The sequence below is a fragment of the Ischnura elegans genome, chromosome 12 (genome assembly GCF_921293095.1).
Source record: "Ischnura elegans chromosome 12, ioIscEleg1.1, whole genome shotgun sequence".
Classification (NCBI taxonomy): Eukaryota; Metazoa; Arthropoda; class Insecta; order Odonata; family Coenagrionidae; genus Ischnura; species Ischnura elegans.
The window spans coordinates 25,820,632-25,843,186 of NC_060257.1; the positions used below are offsets into that span (position 1 = coordinate 25,820,632).

Here is a 22,555-nt window from a genome sequence, read left to right on the forward strand (position 1 = left end):
GTTGGCAGTAAACGCAAGCTTTTTCAACAGAGTCCCAGATGAGAATGTTCACATTTTGCCCCACCCCTCTCTTTCTACAGTTCAAAACCAGTTAGTCAAACACAACGAACAAAGTGGATGAAACCTTCTCGGGTTTCCAACCGGTTCAGGGTCTGCATGGTGTAGGCCGACGTTTCGTTGGGAGACTTTCCCAACATCCTCAGGGCTGATGAGCCCAACGAAATGTCGGCCTACACCATGCAGGCCCTGAACCAGTTGGAAACCCGAGAAGCTTTCATCCACGCTATTCACCAGGAAAAGCTCAGATTCTTCACAACAAACAAAAACAGTTGGTCAAAATGGACTGGACTGGGCCATAAACAGGTGTTCCTGCAGGTACCACAAACTTTTAACAGAGCTAATCCATCTTCTAATCTGTAGGGTACTAATACCTTCATGAGCTACTGAGTGCACTGAAAATCAGTTCATCATAACATCCTCTTACCCTGGTGTAATACATATGCTCTATCTATGCCATTGCATTGATGAGATATAATTATTGATTTTTTTTCTAATTTTGCTGGTCGCATGCAATTATTTTGAATTTAATTTGAGATCATTAATCTCTTGCATTTTTTTGCAGCGGTGTTGTTCTGCAACGGCACAACTTACCAACAGCTGAAAGTAGTTTTGGCCATCTTAAATTTCAACTAGTATTTAATCTTGCAGTCGTTTGGATGATCATTTTTGTCTGCCTTTGCAAAGGTGAGTGTAATTAAAAACAATGTACATTAAAAATGCAAGTTTTTTGCTTAATTTCATTACCTCTGTGTAATATTGCTTCTTATATGATTCATTGAGTCTTAAGGAAATATTTTTATGCTCCTTATACCTGGGAGAAGCGTGCATTTAATGGTTGAAAAGATTTTCTTTCTTTTTCTATCAATGTAAAGCACTATCAATTATGCTCAATATAATAATACTTTCTCTACTTATGTGAAAAATTTTATGAGTAGGAAAGTTTAGAAGAAGTTATCAAAAATAAGAAAAAACAATTATCAGAACACAAGGGTAATGATATTTTACCCTTATAAAATAAATAACTGGAATATGGAAGATTAATGGGCTAGAAGTGCTGTAGTATACTATATTCTTGTAGGTTTTAGGAGATATTTTCCCTTGAAACCAGATTCCAAAATCTGTCACCATAGAACATGGAGGAAAAAGTTTGTACAAATAATGACTTGTGTGCTCGTAATGTATATAGAGAAATAGGAACCTTTTGATGACTTAATTTTGTCATAAGCTACTGAAGGGGTCAATTAAAAATGTTTAAATTTGGAATTCAAATCTCTTATACTAGTATAGAAGAGTGACTTATGAAATGGTGTATTTCTGTTGAAGTCCTTTAGTGGCCTGGCTTGAGTATGCCTTTCAAAACTCCTGAGGTATATCTGGGTTCTTTTTGTGTAGAGATAATGGATGCTAACAAATAAAAGAATTATTGCTGTAGATTTTTGGATTTTGGAAGGAGTTTTCCCTATACATGGCTACCGTGTTTCCCTAAGCCACTTGAATAAGTGAACTAAAATTATGGCTTAGATATTTCAACCCTACGTATTTGTATTTAAAATAACATTTTTACTTTAGTTTTTTCTGGTTTATCTGTAATCTGTGCATTTTATTCTCCTTTTTAAAGGTTTGAAGTCATATGGAAAGGTTGTATATGTATTTGCTCCACTATCAATACTCTGCCTTTCTGTGGTCTGTACAAAAATGCTGGGTATAGTTCCATTTGGAGATCCTGGGCGTATATTTCATGAAACGGTTTGGAATGAGTTCTTCTTGAACAGCAAGGTAAGACATTTGATGTTAATTGGCTAAAAATACTGGTATGCAGCAAATATATCTAATCAGGGGGGCATTTTTTTTTAAACAAGGTACATACTGCACTCTAAGTAATAATAATAATATATATATTTTATCCACATTATGGTACATGAAATTTTAATAGGTTACTCAAGTATGAGTTTTTACAAAGGTGGAATATAGGCACCCCTGTGGTAAGAACCAGTGTTGGGGTTGCCATCTCTTAAATTAAACATACAGCTGGCTGGTATGGCCAAAAACAAAAGAATATTCTGTAAGTAATGAGTCAAAATACGCTTTTCTTTAACGTGTGTTCCTTTGAGAAAATTATGAAAAATTGAAACATAAAAATAAATGAAAACAAATACATTAATTACCATGATACATAGAAATATTTCATACACTGTACAGAAATCAGACTAATAACATACAATGTAAAAAATAATGTGCAAAGATAGTATTTACAAGTACTCTTCAATATTGTCTATAGAGAACAACCATATTTTCAATTCACGTAAAAACACCGTGAAGGACTTTATAGAGGTGATATGAAATGGTAGGAGGTTAAACATCTTAGTAGCACCATATAAATAAAATCTTCTGAAAGCTTCATTATTCGGTTGTGGAATAGGTACTCTATTCTGTTTTTTTATTAGGTTTATTATTAAGGTTTTAAATTAATTTTAACACTTTTCATTATTGAAAAAACTTGATTATTCAAGGAAATCTTTTTGTAAATTTATAAGTTTTCAATATTTTGTTTTATTTTATGATGAAGCGAAGTCAGTAATGGATATGGAAAAAACTCAAGGGGGGGTGCAAATAATATTTTGCGAGCTGTCCATACTTTTATCGTAATGGTGGAAAATAAAGAAGTCACATGCAAAATTTAAGAGTAGAGTTTTATTTGAACTGATTATAGGCATGTAAAAGAGAATGATGCTATCTTATCATTTAAAAAAGTTACAATCGTGGTTCTGCAATGTTCAACAATGCTGGCAGCCCCGCAATGGGGGGGCACGCACCCCCATATAATAATAATAATAGTTTTATTGGACATTAAACAAATTAGAATTTGCAATAGTCTTCGTCATACACATAGGAATTATCAAATACACAAAATACATATGGTAAAATAAATTGGATTATGCATCAAGAAAGGACATTAAGCGAAGTAATTGTGTCTTTATATTTTTGGGGGAAGTCCGGAACACCCCTTGATATGCCACTGGTGTCATCACTCCCAATATTTCTTCATGTGTAAATAGCCAGGACAATTGCATTTGTAATTTCTGTTGATTTGATTTGTGTAATGAAGGTAAAAATTTCATCCTTGTATTTTTAAAGAGCTGGCTGGCTGCTGCAACGGAGGCGTTCTTCACGTGGGGTCTCCTCGGAGCGTCTGCCATGCAAATAGCCTCGCACAATGCTGGCATTGGAGTCGACCCTGGTTGCAAGAAGAAGAGTAAACTCCACAGGGATACCATCGTAGTCGTCTGCCTCACACTCACCATTCTCATCCTCTCTGCATTTCTCGGAAATACATGCGTCCGTCTTCTTCACGTCAGAGGAGGCTACCACTATATGCCCAGCTCATTTGGTGAGTTTCAGTTATTTTTGCTTATTTTAAATAATTTTAAATGTTCACAAATCTACAAAAGTATCTTTTGAAATTTGAGTAGAAATTGACACTAATTGAAATAATGTTGGCTTACTGTACTAGCTAAGAGTCAGCATCCTTTCTGGCCATTATTTGCCTGTTTTATGTTTCCTAATTATCACGCATAAACCAGACTCAGCATACTGCATTAAACCGGTAACACATGGTTTCAATGTTATTTACTCCTAGGGTGAACTTGGAAGGCTACACGGGTCTCCCACCGGGTGATTGTTGACATTACTGCCAATGTTTCGGGAACTGAGTTGGCTATTATCTTCAGGGCTCCCATTTTGGTAGCAATTTTAAAAATCATCCAGTGGGAAACCTGAGTAGCCTTTCAAGATACTTTATGCCGGTAAAACAGGAGAGAATATGACTAGGGTGTATTTCGCCATGAAAAATCATTTGGCTTAGCCAGGATTCAAACCGGGATCTCCCAATTTCCAGTAAGGTTGCTACCAGTATATCCGTTGCTTATTTTTTGGCATCAATTACTACTTCCTTTAATTTTGAATAAATACATATTGTATCTATGCAATATGGGTATGTATGTCACATATGTACCAGTTACACCACCGAATTTGAGTCGCTTTCAAATGCAAAAATCTTGGTTCGAATTCTGGCTTAAACGAAAGCTTTTATGGATGACATTTTCAACAGAATTGCAAGACAGAAACAGGATACACTCTTGTTGGTTGATAAATTTTATATATGATAATTATAATTATGTTTATTGGTTAGAATAGCATTGTTACAGCCATAGACCTTGCCTATTTTACATCGTATATAAGGTATCTATGTCAGGGGCGCAGCTAGAAATTAAGACTGGGGAGGTTTAGATGCAACTAATACCGGGGTGTGTGGGGGTATGGAATACCCACCAGGATAAGCAGTAGGTGCGAGATTAATAAATTACGGAATTTTAAGTATTCAAAGGTTCAAGATTTTAAGAATTTAAGGTTCAAAATGGTGAGTTTTATGGCTTTCTGGTGTATATTTTATTAATCCTTACACTATTCTATTAGTAATATCAATCCCATTAAGTAAAATGGATTATTCTTAAAAACATTTCTGAGCTCTGGGGGGGGGGGGGGGGTTTAACCCCCAAAACGCGCCCCCTCGCTGCACCACTGATCTATGTAATTTATACAATTGGAAATAATAAATAGGTACTTAATCAAGGCGCTGAGTCAAATTCATAAGTAGATAAAATAGAAAATAAGGAAAATAGCAATGACCACCTCCATACACTCCTCCAGTGAATAAAAAGCATTTGTGGAAGCTTTTGCAGTTCATTATAGTTATTGATGATTTTTTTTAGGGTGTGCCCCATGTACTAATTCGGTTTGTTGCCTGATATTTCCTGGCCGTTGCTGGTCACGTTTTCTAACGGAACATCTGGCAACAAACTGAACAAGTACACGGGACATACCTGTAAAAAATTCACCAATAGCCAGTGGTGGCACCAAGGGTGGGTCAGGGTGGGCCGAGGACCATCCGAATTTTTTTGCCAACCCAAATAAGACGGACAAATTTCAGAATCGAAGTCCGAAGTTAAATTTTATTTTATAAAATTAAAATAAATTGTATACAGTTATGGGCATATGGAAAACCACACTGTGAATTTGCTAAACAATTTGGTATTGTCCATATTAACACCATAAAATAAAACAAATACAATCTAAGTTAATTTTAATGACAACAAAGGCCCTCCCATTTTATAATCTAGCCCACCCATAAGACTCTTGCTAGAGCCACTGCTGCCGACAGCTATTATTTGTGAGTCTATTGAAAAACTTTTTCCAAACTTCCTTGGAGTCTACAAGACCGCATTTTCATATTGCCTTTATTATTTAATGGGGATGTTATAATTAAATTCCTATCATTTTTCTCTTGCAGAAAAAATATCGACTTACCCTTTCTTGAGGCCAATGGAACCAGTCCACTTTCATGGCGATGATTCATCAAGCGTACCTCCTCTCCTGACGACCCCAGCAAGATATATGACTCATGTACCATTGGTGGCAGGAGTGCAGGTAGCCGTACCCTGGCCACCGATGACAGTTGAGGGGAGTTATAGCAAGGAAATCGAGTTCCTCCGTGATATGGTCAACACAGAGAGGAGTGGATACCAGTCGCTGAGAATTGCCACCGAATTGGCCCCTGCTGCTTTTGCATTCCTGGGAACAACGCAACTGTCTCCATTCTGGGCTGTACTCTTTTACTTCACCCTTATTCTGTTCGGGATCGGCCAACAGGTAATGATACGCATCTGTGGTGTAATTTCTGTTTTGAACTTCATCCCTTTTTCTTCAATTTATTATTATTTAAACTAAAGAACTTTAGCCCTTTCACTGCTGTGGGCGTACTTTTTCTTCCTCCCTACCATGCGGTCAGCACTTTTGCCGAAGCACTTCGAAGGGTCCCTAATCCAGGACCCTATCCCCGACCAGCTCACCCACGCAGGACCATCTCCTCGACCCTACCAGCAGGCAGCCTACCTCCCGAAAAGTGACCGCTCTGACTGCAATTTGAAAATCAATCAATCAATCCGATCATCAAAAAATGATTGTTTTCATCGCACTCCTGCCAATGAAGCAATCAAGTACGTCTTTGAACCGTGTTTCTGCAACGAAAAATAACGATTTTGTTAACATTGTTAAAATGACCATTTTTCCTGTTGTCCGCAGCCACGTTTTTAGCAAAGTTAACAAAATCGTTATTTTTCATAGTAGAAACACGGTTGAAAGACGTACTTGATTGCTTCATTGGCAGGGGTGCGATGAAAACAATTACTTTTGATGATCAGTCATCAGAAATCGCAGTCAGAGTGGTCATTTTTCGGGAGGTAGGCCCCCGCTGGTAGGGTCGAAGAAATGGTCCTGCATGGGTGGACTCGTCGAGGATAAGGCCGCAGATTAGCGACCCTTCGGAGGGTGTACCACACCCATCCTGGAAGTACCTGCTCAATGGGCCCACAAAAAGCATTTTAACCTTTTCGCCGCATGTGAGGAGAATGTTTTCGGAGATTGAACAGCAGCGAAAGGGCTAAAGTAAAGAACTTAAAAGTAAAGAACTCTAGCTAAACTGCTTATGTTATTTCTCTCAAAACCATACCGTTTCCACCATTTAATTTTTATGTATAGACGTGACAAAAATTATGTACATTTTAAAAATGAATAAAACAATTTTTTTAAATATGAAAAAATATGTACTAAGTATCTGAAACGTTATTTTTCAGTTGGCCATTTGGCATTGTGTCATAACTGGAATAACTGCCATCAACACGAAGAAACTTAAAACTTGGGAGACTACGATAACATTTTTTGCGTGTGCTTTTGGATTTGTCCTGGGCCTCCCCATGACAACCGAGGTGAGTGGATTTGAAAAGGCTCCATATTTTTACATTTATAAGAATAATCAATTTAATTGGCTCAGCCTCATTTATTTATTTGTGAATTATCTCAATATATTTTAAAGAAGTTGAGTTATATTTTAGAAAGTAATAAAATACAATTTATTTTCATGAAGCATGTGGATATGATAATGCATACACATGTATGTATTCATCACACCCTCTTGAAAAATCACTCCAAGGCAAATTTAACAATGATTATTTCCCAAATTAAATTGAATTAATATGTAGTTTCTGCATGATAGGAATGATAAGTATCCATTTTCCATTAGCGCATCATTGGGGTGTACTTGATATGAATTTATTTTTAAAATAAAAAATGTTTACCAAAGGTTGCTACTGAATTCTTTGACTCCTCTCTAACGTATTGATTGAAGTCCCTGCTTTGTAAATCTATGAGAACAAAAAATTCTCTTAGTATTTTTATGCCAGTACCAGGAATTTTTTGTCAGTAAAGCGATTGATATTGAAAAAAACTAGAAGTGATAATTGGCCACTGGATAAAATCTTTCACTGCCATGTTAGCAATTTCATATTTTAAAATTGAATATGTTCAACCATTATATATACAATTGATAGCAGTCATTAATGTCCCTTGCCCATGACTAAGCATGTGCTTTTATTCACTCCTGGAAAATAAACAGCCATGATTTATGTATTTACAATCATTTACCCCAGGACCTCAAAATTAAGATAGGTAGGTACTGCAGTATTTAGGAAAAAAGCGTTGAACTTTTTCCGCTCCAAAATGTTTTACTCTTTAAAAGAATTTTTTGATTCAAATTTTTAAAGGAGTGGAATGAGTGATTAATAACTATAATTATAACTAAAATAATTAATTTTAGTTATATATACCATTTTTTTAATATGTATTTTACCATGTATATGCCATGTATTTTATATTATCTTGTACATGCACTTTGTGTAATTCATTGACGTGCCTTATATTGATGCACAATGCTGTTATCAATCTCTGGGCAAATAAATAAATAAATAAAATAAATAAATAAATATGCATGGAGTCATTTTCACTTTGTTATGGGATGTGTCAAGGCCATTTTGCATGAGGCACATAATGGCGCAGGTTAGAACTGCAATAATTTCTTATTACGGTATGAAATTGCACAAATGCATGAACAAAATTGGAACAGGAGCTATATTGCCATCTCATGCCCATGCATTCTCGCTATTCACTGGTTTACAGGACTCAATTTTACTGCGACTGCATTGTGCTATTACGTGCTCCATGTAAAACTGCCTTTATGGCAAGTGTTATGGAATAAATTCAGTAATCATGTCTAAAAATTTTTATATTTTTATTGAAGCTTGGGATCTTTGCTGAGCATTTCCTTGACTATTGCCTTGGCTGTGGATGGTGGATGATGGCCATTTACCTGACAGAACTTGGGTCTGTGCTCGTGATAAGAGGGAGACCGTACGGAGGAGAAAATGTCGTCACCGCTTTGTTTCCATCGCTACGACACTTTCAGCACAACACTTCCATTGAGCAGAGGAGGGCTCGCAATCAACAGAATCCAACGTGTCTCGCTACGTGGGCAGCTCCTACTTTGGCGTTTGCCTGGAATGTCATGCTACCAGTGGCTTTAATGGTACTGATCATATTTTAAAATCATCAAATTAGTTACCAACACAGAAAGACTGTGTGTGTAAACTTGGGGTTGGCTTTTGTAATTAATTTTACATATGCTTCTGAGGTGGATTCAGGAAATAGTTTGAGGGAAGATGGGAAAGACAAAGGATATGGCAACCTAGACTCAATGTTGGTGGAGAAATTATACTCTCTAAAATTTGTGTACCATTATCAAATTAATCACATGCCTCACAGAAAAACTAATTGCATACTAATGAATGCATTTGGTGATCTCATAGTCAAATGTATAAAGTTAGGTGGTGGGGACTGGTGATATGGTTCACAATGCTACCAAGAACAATATTTTTATATGCCAGAAGAAAGAAGAAAATACCCCATTTCTTCTTTGCTCACATTTAAAAAATCTGATTCCAGCTCTTTCCCTGTGCAATATACGTAATTGAGACTTTAAGTATCTATAGCAAAGATTTTAACTATTGATAAAGTTTGATTTCAAGAAAATTATTTTTTCTGAGTAATTCATTACCAAAGTTGGTACTTCAGTTGAGCACCCACAAAAATGGTACATTCTTCATTGCTACCATGATAAATACAATAAATATGTTTCCAAGGTTTACATTATATCTAAAAGAGTGTTGAATTGAACGAAGTAAATTATGGTCTCCTTTGTTTGTCTGCGCCCTTTATCTTTATTTAATAATCCGTGCCTAAATTTAAGTGCACATTAATTCTGCACAGACAGATGGTACCAAATTGAGGGTTATAGGCAATCTCGGTGCTAAAATTTGGCCAGAACAGTGTTCAGGCACCTCTCTGGGAAAATTGGATTTTGTTAAAAAATTTCATCTTTTTTTTAATATTTGGTAAAACTTGATTCCTCATTTTAACTTTTATTACAAATTTTGAATAATTGAAAGTTTTGTAGGGCAAAGGCACAGCGAGGGGGGGGGGGGTTTTTGGTTTTTGGGGGATAAAACCCCCCCAGAGCTCAGAGAAATTTTTAATCCATTTTACTTAATTGGATTGATATTACTAATAGAATAGTGTAAGGATTAATGCATTATCCCGATCCATAATAAAACCCACCATTTTGAACCATTTATCTTAAAACTCCACAATTTATTAACCTCACGCATGCCGCTGATCCTGGTGGGTATGCCATACCCCACACACCCCGGTAGTAGTTGCACCTAAACTACCCCTAGCCTTAATTCCTGGCTGCGCCCCTGTTACAGGGGGCAGGCTTATATTTGAAGAATGTGTGGATTAAAAGTGTTGGCATGCATTCTGGTACCAAAAATTTAAAAAATGAAGCACTGGGCACATTAGGTGACAAATTTTTTGGGGTTCATCGGACCCAACAACTGTAAGGCTGAATGTAATCGCAGATATTAAAGGACCATAGTAAACAATCCCTGGTTATACCCACTCAAAGCTCTTAGAATAATCACTCAAACCAGCTGATGGGTCTGAACTTCTGAGAGAAATAAGCAAGAAGAGGATAATCAAGGTGTTCATGAAATCAGACTAGGATAAGCATCAAATTTATGTAGAATTTCCTGCTGATGTTTAATTTAGCATTTGATATGGGAGAGAACTATGTTTTTATTGCATTATTATTGTTAGTAAAAAAAACTAGTATTTTGCACTGCCAACAAATTCCTAATTTTCACTCAAACCTCGCACTAATCTTAGTCACACTTAGCTAATCTTTGCTTTCATATTATTCTAGGTTCTTGCCATCACAGCTTTCAAGAATGGGAACTTCCAGTGTTTATACAACTGGTCTAAGGTGAACAACAGTGGGGCTCGAGGGTTTGAAGACCCGTTCATATTCCTGCGAGGGGAGGACTTTGAGCACACTGTCAACCACAGTTACTGGCCGATTTGGGCACGACAAGTCGGCTCTTTCCTTCAACTTATCCCCCTTTTGTGCATCCCAATAATAGCTTTCGTCCAGACTGTTAGATACTTATCATCAGGATCACCTGATCTCTTTGAGGTGAGTCTCTTTTTTTAGGAAATTATATTTATCTTCTATGCTTGCACTAATATTTTGTTTAGCACTCAAAGATTATGGAGACATTTAAAGGCTTTATAAGTCATTTTTTTATATGTGATAATGATTCTTATTTATATCTCTCTATACAGTAGACCCTTGCTTTACGGTGGTTTTGACGTACAATGGATTTGACGAGCAATTGAATTTATTTTGCTCACACTTTATAAAATGTTAAATGTTTACTATGCGCATATTTTAACCGATTTTGGCTTTATAATTATACATATAAATATTTTAATAACATTTTTCCACAGTATTTCATATGCTCAGTCACGTACTCTTAATGGATTGCTCTTTACATCATTTTATCGTTCGTAAATAATTCCAATTCAACATATGCGAAGAAATCCACCTGATGAGATGTCCTATGGAACAAATTAATTTAATAAAGCAAGGGTCTACTGTATACTTTTTTTCAAAGATTGACTTTCCTTCAAGTGACTGATATGTTGGTTATTAATACAATCCAACAGCATTTTAAAGCTAATGGAATTTCGTTGAACATAAAGGATGTGAATTTCTATGAGTGGATGGATTAAAATAGCCTTGTCCATCATTAGTTTCCTGTTTATCCATTCAGTTACTACCTGCTTTGAATCACATCCTTAATACAGTAAATCCTCTATGTAGTGGACGTCTTTACATCATAAACCTCCATACTTCATAACACCCCTATGGTCCCGTCAGATTTACTGGTAAATTTATTGGCACACTTCTTTGTAGTGAATCTCTTTATCTTGTAAAACCTCCACTTATCATACCAAGGAGATACCCCCGAGACAGCCAAACTACCTCCGCAAATCGTACCAAGACAACAAGAGACCATTAATGCAGCCACAATTACATACATGGAATGACATTTTCAGCAATAAATGTTTCACCCTTATTTTTTTTCTTATACACCTTTAACATGCTGTAATTTTCACGTTAATCATTAGTTGTAGCCATTTTGTTCCATATGAGAGTATACCTAACAGTAAATAAGAAAAAAGGTATCCATAACTATCCTTATCATTTTAAGTGACTGTTGAATTAAGAGAGATCACATTGTTTTCTCATGAATCATGGCAAAAATCATGCGATAGCACTCGCTTTCTGTAATTATTAAGTAATAAATGCATATACACTAATGCATTCATGTTTGTTTAAAAACATAAACATAATGGTTTAAAAGACAGTAGTGCCTTCATTTCCGAAGGATATGAAAAAAATGGTTCCTATCACTGAAACCTCTCTATAGTGAACCTCCATACATCAGATTGCCCAAATTTTGGTCCCGCCCATTACGATGTAAAGAGGTTTTACTGTTCATTGGGAGCTAGCCTCTGCTTGTTTCTTGTCTCCATTTGTGACCTATCCAAGAAATTATATCTGTTTATCATGGGTTATTATTCTTTGAGTAATACATGGTGCATGATATTTTTCCAGAGGATACAAGCTCTTTACTGCCCGAGTCCACGCATCACACACTGTAGGTACATGGATAATTCACAAGCAGCTTCCACTCAAAGGGTTGGAAATTCAGAGAGGACTACTGGAGGATCTTCAAGAACTGAAGGCAACTCAAATGGCAATGCAAGTGAGGGTGGAGTAAATAATTTCGAAGATCCCCCACCAAAGTACACTCCACCTCCGTCATATACCACTGCCACTGGTGCTAGGTAAGTGCACAACTAAAAAGGTGATAGCAGCAATGTATCACATACAGCAGCTTTTTTTTTACCCTGAATTTGTGAAATTCAAATGCCTTTGGCTCTGTCTAGAGTGAGCTCTTCCCTCACATATCCAAACCAACCATTGCATTGAATTTCTGAGTAAGTGATGATTTTTTTAAATATATGAGGAAGAGTGTAAATGATTACCTTAACTCCTTTTGAATCCATTGATTTTGACTTCAATTGAATATGTGGATGAGAGATTCTCAAACTATTTGTTAGTGTTTTACATGATTGTGACAATAATTTTAAAATTTTGCCGACCTCGGTGGCGACGGGATAACGTCCTTGCCTGCCAAACAAGAGGTCGCAGGTTCGAGTCCCGCCTGGGCAGGTTTCCTCTGTCCAGGGCATGGTTGTTCATGGATGTTTGCTTGTTAAATTTGTTGAATACCCCAATGTAAAATGGCCAACATTTGCTGTATTGTATTCGGTGGTTTGAGAATGAAATAAAGTATATAAATAAATAAAATAAATTTGATTGAAGGTAAACTAATTACACATGCGCAGTTTATGTGACAAAATATTAAAGGCTATGCGTATTTATTCCAGGATTGCCAAGATGTTGAGGCAGAGTTTTCGTAGGAGTATGCGAAGGCTGACAACTGTACTGGGGGAAGCAGGAAGCAGCCAAATGAGCACTGCCGAAGTAGTCGTATCAAGGCAAGAGGAAAGCACTGAGGGTAACAATGGGAGCGTTACTAGGGGAGGTCGTAGTCACAATCGTCTCTCCCTCCCACCAATCACGTCTTGCGCAAGCAATGAACCAGAGACTGACAATTCAGCATCACCACTGCCACCGCCTGATTACGCTTCCGTCCTTATCGAAATCAGGCAGTCACTGCAACAAGGCTTGTCGCAGGTAAATCGAATGTCCTTATTTTTAATCAAGGAAATTCCTTCGTATAGCATCCATCATTGATCATTCAATGAAGGTTGAGCTACTTCAAATATTTATCAACAATGATGTCTATGCGTTGACAACTTAGTAATTTCCTACTCAACGCTTATTTACCTTAACCCTTTCGCGCCGAATGCCACACCTGTGTGGCGAGGATTTTTTTCCATAAACAATGAATGCCACACCTGTGCGGCGTTAATTTTCCTAACCTAAGCAACGAATGCCATGCCTGTGCGGCACAGGTCGAAAAAAGTGACCGTGGCAGACACAATAGACCCACGGACGCGGTCGCTCCTCGTGATACGCCTTAGTGCGAGCCCAGTCCCATCTTCGGCCGCTCAGGTCGACCCTTTCTTATCCTCTCCATGCGGTCAACTACTGTTATTTGCAGTGTGTTTTCCAAAACTATATTTGTTGCTTACTTTTGATATCTATTGCTATAAATGGATTCATCTTTTTTTGCTGACCACATGGAAATTTCAAACAAAATTCTAACGTTAATATCAACGGAGTTATAGACCAACTGGTAAATATACTAAATCCATCTATATCAACGTTAGAACTTCGTTTAAAATTTCTGCACGCTCAGTAAAAAAACACAAAATTAATTTCGAATGTAAAACATCGATGCGAACAACAAATATTTGCATATGTTTTGCATTAATATTTTAGCCAGTCGACCGCGGACTCGTCTTAGGAAGGGGCTTTTAATCCCTCAAGGGCCTGGGACAGAGGCCGAGGAAAGGGATCGGCGCCCCACTGAGTTGGGTGTAAAAATGGTTAGGGAGGGAACCTACCTTCAGTCGATGCGAAAAAGCTTCGTACAGTGGAGTAAAGAAAACTTTCAAGAGACTCGTATTGAGGAAGAATTTCCCTCAACGAAGGTCCGGCGCGAAAGGGTTAACACGTTGCGTACCGGGGTATTTAAATTCCTAGGAATGCTGATTTGGAAATATGTGCCTATTAGGGCGTAATGCCTTTGGTTAAAAACATGGTTAAAAAGCTAATGTTTAGAATATAACTTTACCCAATCAAACGTTATGATGCATCAATTCATTATGAATAACTAACAACAAGTGAAAACGTACTAACAAATATGTATTGTACGCTTTAAAATTGTTTAGGTTGATGCGCCTAAATGACGAGAATCTTCGTCATCCATCCGGAACGTTCGCGAAAAAAATGAAGAGAATTCTCGTCATCCTTACGCAACGTGTTAATTGGTTGGAGTTGTACTCTTGAGAATGATGCTGTTGGTCAATTGATATCCTAACCAACTTAATCCCAACCAACAATGACTCATCACAAGATAAGATAATATTATGACATTCCACAAAGTTGAGCAAGTGGCGACTTTATCAATATGTTTGGTCTGTAGTCATTTTTTTAAAAACTCTAATGTAAACAGATGGCAGAGAAGAAGCAGTTATTATCGTAGGCATGTTTATGATTTTTCCAAGAGGGCTAATGAGCATCCCCCATAATATATCAAGTTTTCCATTTGAATTAATATGAAGCAAGTGTCCTAATGAGACTGTCCTCCAAAATTTTTCCCTCTGTAGTGCTTTCCAGCGATTCATCTCCTCAGGAGACAATTTTACAATCCCCTAATTGATTGAAGCTTTTGCGGACCATTCATTATAAATAAATTTCATTTTTTGGTGTTTACCACATATTTTTGTACCATTTCCACTTACGTTTTCACTTGAGTGCTGGAGGCTTCCTCATAGTGTAACGGCTAGGACACCCTGGTAATTGGTTATGTATTACACTGTGAGGGGAAACTTCTGTGGAAGTGAGGCAAAAATATATGGAAAACGTCCAAAAATGAAGTTCATTTGCAAATCGATCATTGTCAAATTTTCAGGATTTGTTGAGTTGATAATTGTCCACCCTATCACTCACATTTGAAAATTATTATTATTATTTATCTCAGATGTACCTAATTTTGTGTGATTGCGATGGGAGAATTGTCGGCAAAGGTCATCTCATCATACCATGAAAATTTCAAGTTGATAACCTGCCTTTTAAAAAGTGTTGCATGAAATTTGATAAAGAAAATATATTACCCGTCAAGCATTGTTTTTTACATGCCTAGGCCGACGACTGAAATATATAGACAGTCATATCAATACTTGGGGCCAAAATTATATACGTAGTATATTGCCAAAAAATGTGGCAAAGAAGGAGAAGAGATGGAGTTTTATACCCGCAGTTAAAAAATGGCTTATGCAATATGAGGAAGTAGAGTTTCTGCTAAGAAAGGTGTTATAAACGTTTTCAAATAAAGGTATATTGTATGTAATTCTTATGCGTTATGAGAGAAAGTGTGTTTTGAAAGTGTGTGTGTTAAGAAAAGTTATCCATGTGTAAATTACTGTAAATTCACAATCAAATGCAATTGTCAAGGAAACAAATCACTCAATTAAGTGAAATAAATGTTTTTTTTAAATGTGTGTTAGCACCAGTCATGTTCTAAATAGTGTATGATGGTAGCCCCAAAACCTTTCCACAAAGGGGCACCCATATATTCCACAATTATTACAGGGTTTTTTTTCTCCATGTAATGTATTGAATATGACTGGAATAAAATTATATTATTGTATATATTATAACATCACTCAAACTTACAGGGCAACTGCAGGAGTGCAGACCAACCTAATGCCACTAGTGAAGATTTCACGGAACTCCAAAGAGCTTCAGCAGTGAGGAAAGTGAATGGGGCAGTCGTTGTGGGAGGCCAAACCCGCGTATCTACCATAACTGCTGAGCGAGTGGCAACTCTTCTGAGAAGCAGTGGGCGTAGGCCGAATCACAGTCAATCAAAAACATTGTCGGAAACCGCAGCTCCTCCATGTCCTTCAACCTCCACTTCTGCATCACATCAAAGTCCATGGAGATCGAGTTTCCGTAATCCTTCCAGCTTGTCAGGACCAAACTCTGTGAACAGCATCAGGCCATCGGAAAGCGTGGAGTGTCTAGTGGATGGAGAGGTGCCAATTCACGAAGAATGCTCAAATTCTGGTGCAGGTGGACGCGGTAATGACGGAGAGGTAAACTTAGGTCTTGAAGCCCAGTGTACATCAGCAATGTAGGTTTGAATTAACATGTTGACTCTACAGCTTTCAAAAAGTTGTCTCCTTAGCTTGTGATATTGTGTGAATGCTATTGATTGATGCATGCATGAGTTGTGTACGTAATGTTAATGAGGTTTCATATGATATGATCATCCAAACAGATAGTCTCTAAAACAAACCTACTTACTACCGCAACTTTGGTGAACCAAGTTCACCGTATGTGTTGATGCAAGATGTTAAAATTTCCATATCAACCTCCAAACCATCCTATAATAGATACCATATTTTCTGGCTTTCAATTGACTACCATTGGATATGTGTAAATTTTAGCGCACTCAGGGTAACTGATGACCCATTTTGAAGGGGCTGACGAAAACCCTTCCTCAAGTGTTGTTTAAGATGAAACCATGTTTTACCTAATGGCCTTAAATATGGAATTTAGCGTGGTGACATAATATGTCTAGAGACTGTTGTGAAGAATTATGAAAAGCCAGTGAAAATAAGTTGACATAATTTGTAGGGTGAGACAGGATGCAATAATGCAACATTATACAGTCTAGTCTTGTTTCCAAGTCAATGAATGGGGCCAATTTTTTTACTTCTATTTTTGAGAGCTGAACTACATGTTGGTCTTCTGATTATCTGTAGGAGAAATGCGATTGTCATGGTTTACCATGTCGAGCCAATGATTGTTGATAAATAAAAATTCCATAGTGTCATTTTGAGCGAAAAGCTGGGAAAGTTTCTTGAAGTTTTCAATATTTAGTTAATGGTCTCTCATTTGCCAAGAAGTCTTTGCCAATATTTTAGGTAAATTGCTAATTTTCACTTTGGTCAAATAGGATACAGGTTGACATTTTATTTGTGGAAAAAAGAATGTCTTTAAAGCCAGAAGGTATGGTGAACAATTACTAATGATTAATCAATAACACACTGTTATTCGCCTGAGTAAAAGAAAAGCATGAGATAATTGCAAGAATTATGCTTGCAAGAACTTTTTATGTTTTTTTTATTCATTGCTTTTCATAATCATTGACTGATGTGTGTATTCGTGCCATTTCACATCACTACTGACCAAAAATTTTTATATCTAACCCAACAACACTGTTTTTTGTGAATGTAAAACATTCACACTTATTATACACTTATCCTACTAAGCTCAAGGAATTGGTTTGGTCAGTGGAGCTCATGTCAATTGATCACAACAATTAGCAATACCATACATAATTCATTATTTGTTGCCAAAAAGTAATAGACTTTGACCTTATATACTTGCACAAGCCATGCCAAAGCTTTATTGAGATGTTTTGTTTCCTTGTATTGATAAAGCTGATTGTATATAATTTCTGTAATTTTTTTGTACATATTGGCAAAAGTTGTTCGTACACTTTATTTATGAGACTGATAAGAAATACTCTAATTGAGAGTGTTTTACACCAGTGATGTAACTATTTGACTTTTATAAACATACAGTATAGCTTTAGCTTTGTAATAAAGTTATTACAACTGATAATTGTTTACTCTTAGTGTTGTTTGTTGTTGATCTCAGCTCTTCGAGCAATTAACATTACAGATGTGCTAGTTCTCGAAAATTCGAGTCGAGTAGTTGGTATTCGACTCTCGTGATTCGAGTAGTAGTATGAATTCAAGTTGAGTCGAGTAGTTTCGTTTACAGAGCTATCGAAGCCACTAAGTTCATAAATCTGCCGACAGAATATCTGCGCTATCGTGAAACTCTTGTAGCTAAGCTAAGTTCTACATTTCGTTCACTTCGTCCACTAAAATTCCATGAATATTCTAGAACAGTATAAATCGTTGATATAACTTTTAATAAAACTTCCCAATGTTCCCACACCTCGCAACTTTGAAAAGAAAGTACTTGTCCAGCAACACAAGTCTGCTGCCGGAGACATTTTTCTGCAGGCAATAATGCTATAACATGGAGACGTCAAAACCTGCTGCCTGGGCATATAGAACAATTGGTTTTTCTGCATGAAAATTTGAAAGGCTCAAATATTACATTTACGTATACAATCTTAATTACAATAGTACAAATATCTTTATTGAGGGTTCTTCTGAGATATCTTCTATACATACATTGGATACATACATTGACGACCAGGGGCACAGCTAAGAATTAAGGTTAGGGGGAGTTTCAGGGGCAACTAATACTGGGGAGGCAGGGAGTATGGCATACCCACCTGGGTAAGCGGTAGGTGCGGGGGCCCTCCGCCAGAAAAAAATTTAAGATAAATGGTTCAAAATGTTGAGTTTTACGGCCTTCTGAGGGATATTGGATTAATCCTAACACTATGCTATAAGTAATACTGATCCAATTAAGTGAAATGGGTTAAACTTAAAAATTTCTCTGAGCTCTTGGGGGGGTGTTTATCCCCCCCTCGCTGCTCCACTGGTCCCTTTGGAACCTTTCATACAGAGCAGGCTAATGCAGACGCCGGGTTTCTCTCCACCCTATTTTACCTACCCTTCCCTCATGGCGCAAATAACCTAAGCTGTCGATAACCTCCTCCAAATACCGTAACATCTACTCCGCAAGCAATCTATATCCTCAAGATCGTCAAGTCGGCCTCTAAATGTGTTCTCACTCACAGCGCAATCCCCCAAAACCCCCCCTTGCTGTGCCACTGTTGACGACATATTACTAGAGATTAATTCATTTCAATTTTGCTTGTAGAACTGCTTAAGACATATTAATTTTCATTCATCTCTTGCTTGTGACTCAATTACCATCATCGTTCCTTGTTATCTTTCCCTTTTTACATCAAGCTAAGCATTCAAAATAGGAAATTTGCAAGGGGATTGAAAAAAATGAGAATATGTTGGAGCATGCTTTGCTGTATTGCCTAGTTCAAGAATTACCATACTCGATTCGAGTCGAGGTCAAAAAGTACTACTCGCACATCCCTAATTAACATAAATAGGTAATGGTGCAGTACTAATGGATACTTGTAACACTTAATTATTGTGAATCCTCAAACTGTGATGTGGCCTAGGTTAAGGACCTGTCCCCCCTACCCCGAATGTGTGAAATTCACATGCCTTTGGCTTATTGTTAGTCTCAGGTGAGCTCTACGCTCACCCATCCAAATCAACCTTCCGGTTATTTCACTGTGTGAGTGAGTGAAAGTTATTTAGCAAACTAAAATTCAACGGCAGTATTCCACAAATACTTTTATTTTCTTTACATGACCAGTTTTCATTGGTACATTTTGTTTTGTCATCACAGTTGAGGTGATGTACAAAGTTGAAATATTTGTGAAAAATTGCCATCAAGTTTCAACGCTTTTACTGCCACCAGGCCGATGTATTGGCCCTTGCTGGTTAAGCAAAAACTGCGAGGGTCCAACGTAACGCAACCGAAAGGCTTCGACTTATTTGACTTCTTTTTCATGATTTTTACATGATCCTTTTCAACGCCTGTAATTTAAGTAAACCCTCATAATCTATTTATGGCTATAAGATATACATATATATATCTTTAGTATTGGGAAAAAATTTAGATGTATTAAATAAAATTAAGTAGCTGAAAAATTTTAAAATCTGAAATGTTGCAAATTCCGGAAAAAAGCCTTGGCAGTCTTTGCACATCCCACCTGAAATGGGCAGGCAGTAAAAGGGTTAATTAGCAATACCTACCTTAGAATTCCTCCAAATTAAGTGTGCAGCTACTCTATGCCCAATATCAGGGCCGGGCTTAGGGCGGGGCGACCGGGGTGACCGCCCCGGGCCCCGCACTTTGGGGGGCCCCGCGATAACTTTGGAAAAACACTCAGACACACGATGGGAGAGTAGAGTGGAGAGTGTAAAGGCAATAAGATATCAAGCAAATGAAGTTAGAGATGCCCTTCTTGAAGTCAGCAACAGCACTGATGATCCGAAAACCAAAAGTGAAGCACACTCTCTTGCAGTGAACGAATTAGAAAGCTATGAGTTTGTTGTAGGACTTGTAATATGGTATGACATCCTTTTTTCTATTAATGCAGCAAGTAAGACACTTCAAGCAGAAAACACGGATTTGAAAATAGCAACCAACTCCCTCAATGGCTTAGTCAAATACATTGAGAGGTACCGAAATGAAGGTTACATTAGTGCGCAGATAACCGCAAAAGAAATAGCGGAAAATTTGCAGATCGAACCAAAGTTTGAAGAGAAAAGAGTGGGGCGGAAGAGGAAGATGAGAAACTATCTTTTTTTCATTTTACAGTAATTGCTATAGGCTTACAACTAATTAACTTTCATAATCTAACTTATAAAAATACGTACCTATTGAAAAAGCGCGCTTTTTATGTTTATTTTACGTTATAATTTTATGAATAAATATAATTATAAATTTTATTTGTATTATACTATTTTGAACTCAACTGCGTGATGGTATCATAACGGCGTAATTACGAAGTCTGAATTTGGGAGGGGAACACATACTTAGCCAGAGAGTGGTAGGGATTCAAAATGCTCGAGTTTGTAGATGGGGTATAGAGTTTAATATTTTAAGTGAAGGGCCCCGCACTGAAGGTTCGCCCCTAGCCCCGCACCTGCTAGGGCCGGCCCTGACCAATACATTATCTCATGAGAATGACTTCTTGGATTAACAAGAAATGCTAATGGTTCAGGAGTACCAACTTACTCTGACAGCACAGGAGAACCACCCATAAGGTAGTGGCGTAGCCAAGGGGGGGTCCAGGAGTTCCGGACCCCACCAAAATATCAAAACACAACCATTTTCCTTCAAAAAAGAACACAAAATATTGGAAAATCATGAGTTTACAAAATATTTCTTTTAAAAAAATGAAGTTTTTTCGACTATGAAAAGTGTTAAAATTAGTTTAAAACCCATTACTTAGTACCCTGTTTATCAAAAATTTCCCCCCAAGATTTTTGACCTCCACCCAAACGAAATTCCTGGCTACGCCTCTGCCATAAGGCATACTCGGCTACAATACCTCCCCCTTCAGAGAGAGAAATGTCCCAGAAAATATGCTCTTCTGCCACTTGGTGGTCGTAAGGAAAATGAAATGTGTGATTTGTGTCGTGTACTTTAGATGGTTCATTTCATGGTGAATTGTTTGCTCTTGCATTAAATGTTATCCCATTTTAGCTAGCATCCCCTTCATTTACTATCCGTCCAATCTTGCATTCCATTATAGATAATCTCTTTCATTTTATCATTCATGCCAGGAAATTTTTATCAGTTGATCCATTGCCATGAACCACATACCACATATCGATGGCGAGGTTCTAACAACTCGTATCTCAAATTCGGCTGGTTTGAGACAGGTATCTTAAACAAAGTGTAATAACATAAATCTATGACCATCAGATGCATGCGGTTTGACAAAAAATCACCAATGCAGGCAAACCGCATTCCACATAAGCACTCCGAAGAATATTTCTTGGTACAGTAGAACTCCAACTATCTGTATCAGTGCCGGCATAGCGAGGTCTGGAGCCCACCCCCTCCCCCTGAAATATAAAAGCACACTTACTTTGCATCAAAAAGAAAACCAAATATTGAAAAATGATGAATATACAAAAGATTTATTTGAAAAATGAAGTTTTTTCGATGATGATAAGTGTTAAAATTAGTTTAAAACCCTCAACTTAGTTCCCTGTTTTTCAAAAATGTTCCCCCTGGTTTTGGACACCCCCTGAACAAAATTCCTGACTACACCACTGATCTGACTCTATAGGGACCATATTCGGATAGTTGTATTTTTAAGAAAATTTTTCATTTTTGGAGCTGTATGCATTTTTAATTAATCATAAATGGAAAGAGAATATTTTTACAGATTATATCGCATATACCATTCAAGCGCATGTAAGAGGCGCACCTTTTTTCTCAGAAATTGCCGGCGAAAATGGGGATGCATCTCTTATACAAACTTCTAATCTTCCCCCCTCTCCCCTTCACCTGCCGCAAGTCCAAGGGGAACTGAGAGGCCTTGGTTTTCAGCGTGAGTCAGTCATCTGAAACCCTAGGTCACAAGCAAGCGGCAGGCAGGGGGGTTTCTCCCTTAGTGACGTATTTTTAAAATGCTCCTGTTTGCTTTTCTTGTCCCTATACTGGGTTCGCCACTGCATACGTACAAGTGTTTTATATAAGTTGCTCAAAAATAAAAGTCATTACTTGCTGAACATCTCGGTCAAATTAAGCTGTTTGTGCCATTTTCGTGCAGCCAGGCTGCACATCGGCTTCACCGTGAGAAGCTGAATATGGTCAAACTCAGGTTGGCACCTCATCCACCTC

At 37.4% G+C, this 22,555-nt stretch overlaps 1 protein-coding gene across 1 annotated transcript in view; it reads left to right on the plus strand.

The window, feature by feature from the left end:
* The window catches only part of LOC124168960 (sodium-dependent transporter bedraggled), a 207,345-nt gene extending 189,542 nt beyond the window's left edge, over nt 1–17,803 (plus strand). The window contains exons 12-21 of the mRNA XM_046547381.1: nt 623–744; nt 1,679–1,836; nt 3,196–3,448; nt 5,408–5,766; nt 6,750–6,881; nt 8,249–8,533; nt 10,268–10,537; nt 12,026–12,258; nt 12,865–13,174; nt 15,847–17,803. Of these exons, the coding sequence (XP_046403337.1) occupies nt 623–744; nt 1,679–1,836; nt 3,196–3,448; nt 5,408–5,766; nt 6,750–6,881; nt 8,249–8,533; nt 10,268–10,537; nt 12,026–12,258; nt 12,865–13,174; nt 15,847–16,308 (2,584 nt within the window). The 3' untranslated portion in view covers nt 16,309–17,803. The remainder of the gene's footprint in view (nt 1–622; nt 745–1,678; nt 1,837–3,195; nt 3,449–5,407; nt 5,767–6,749; nt 6,882–8,248; nt 8,534–10,267; nt 10,538–12,025; nt 12,259–12,864; nt 13,175–15,846) is intronic.
* The last annotated feature ends 4,752 nt before the right edge of the window (nt 17,804–22,555 follow it).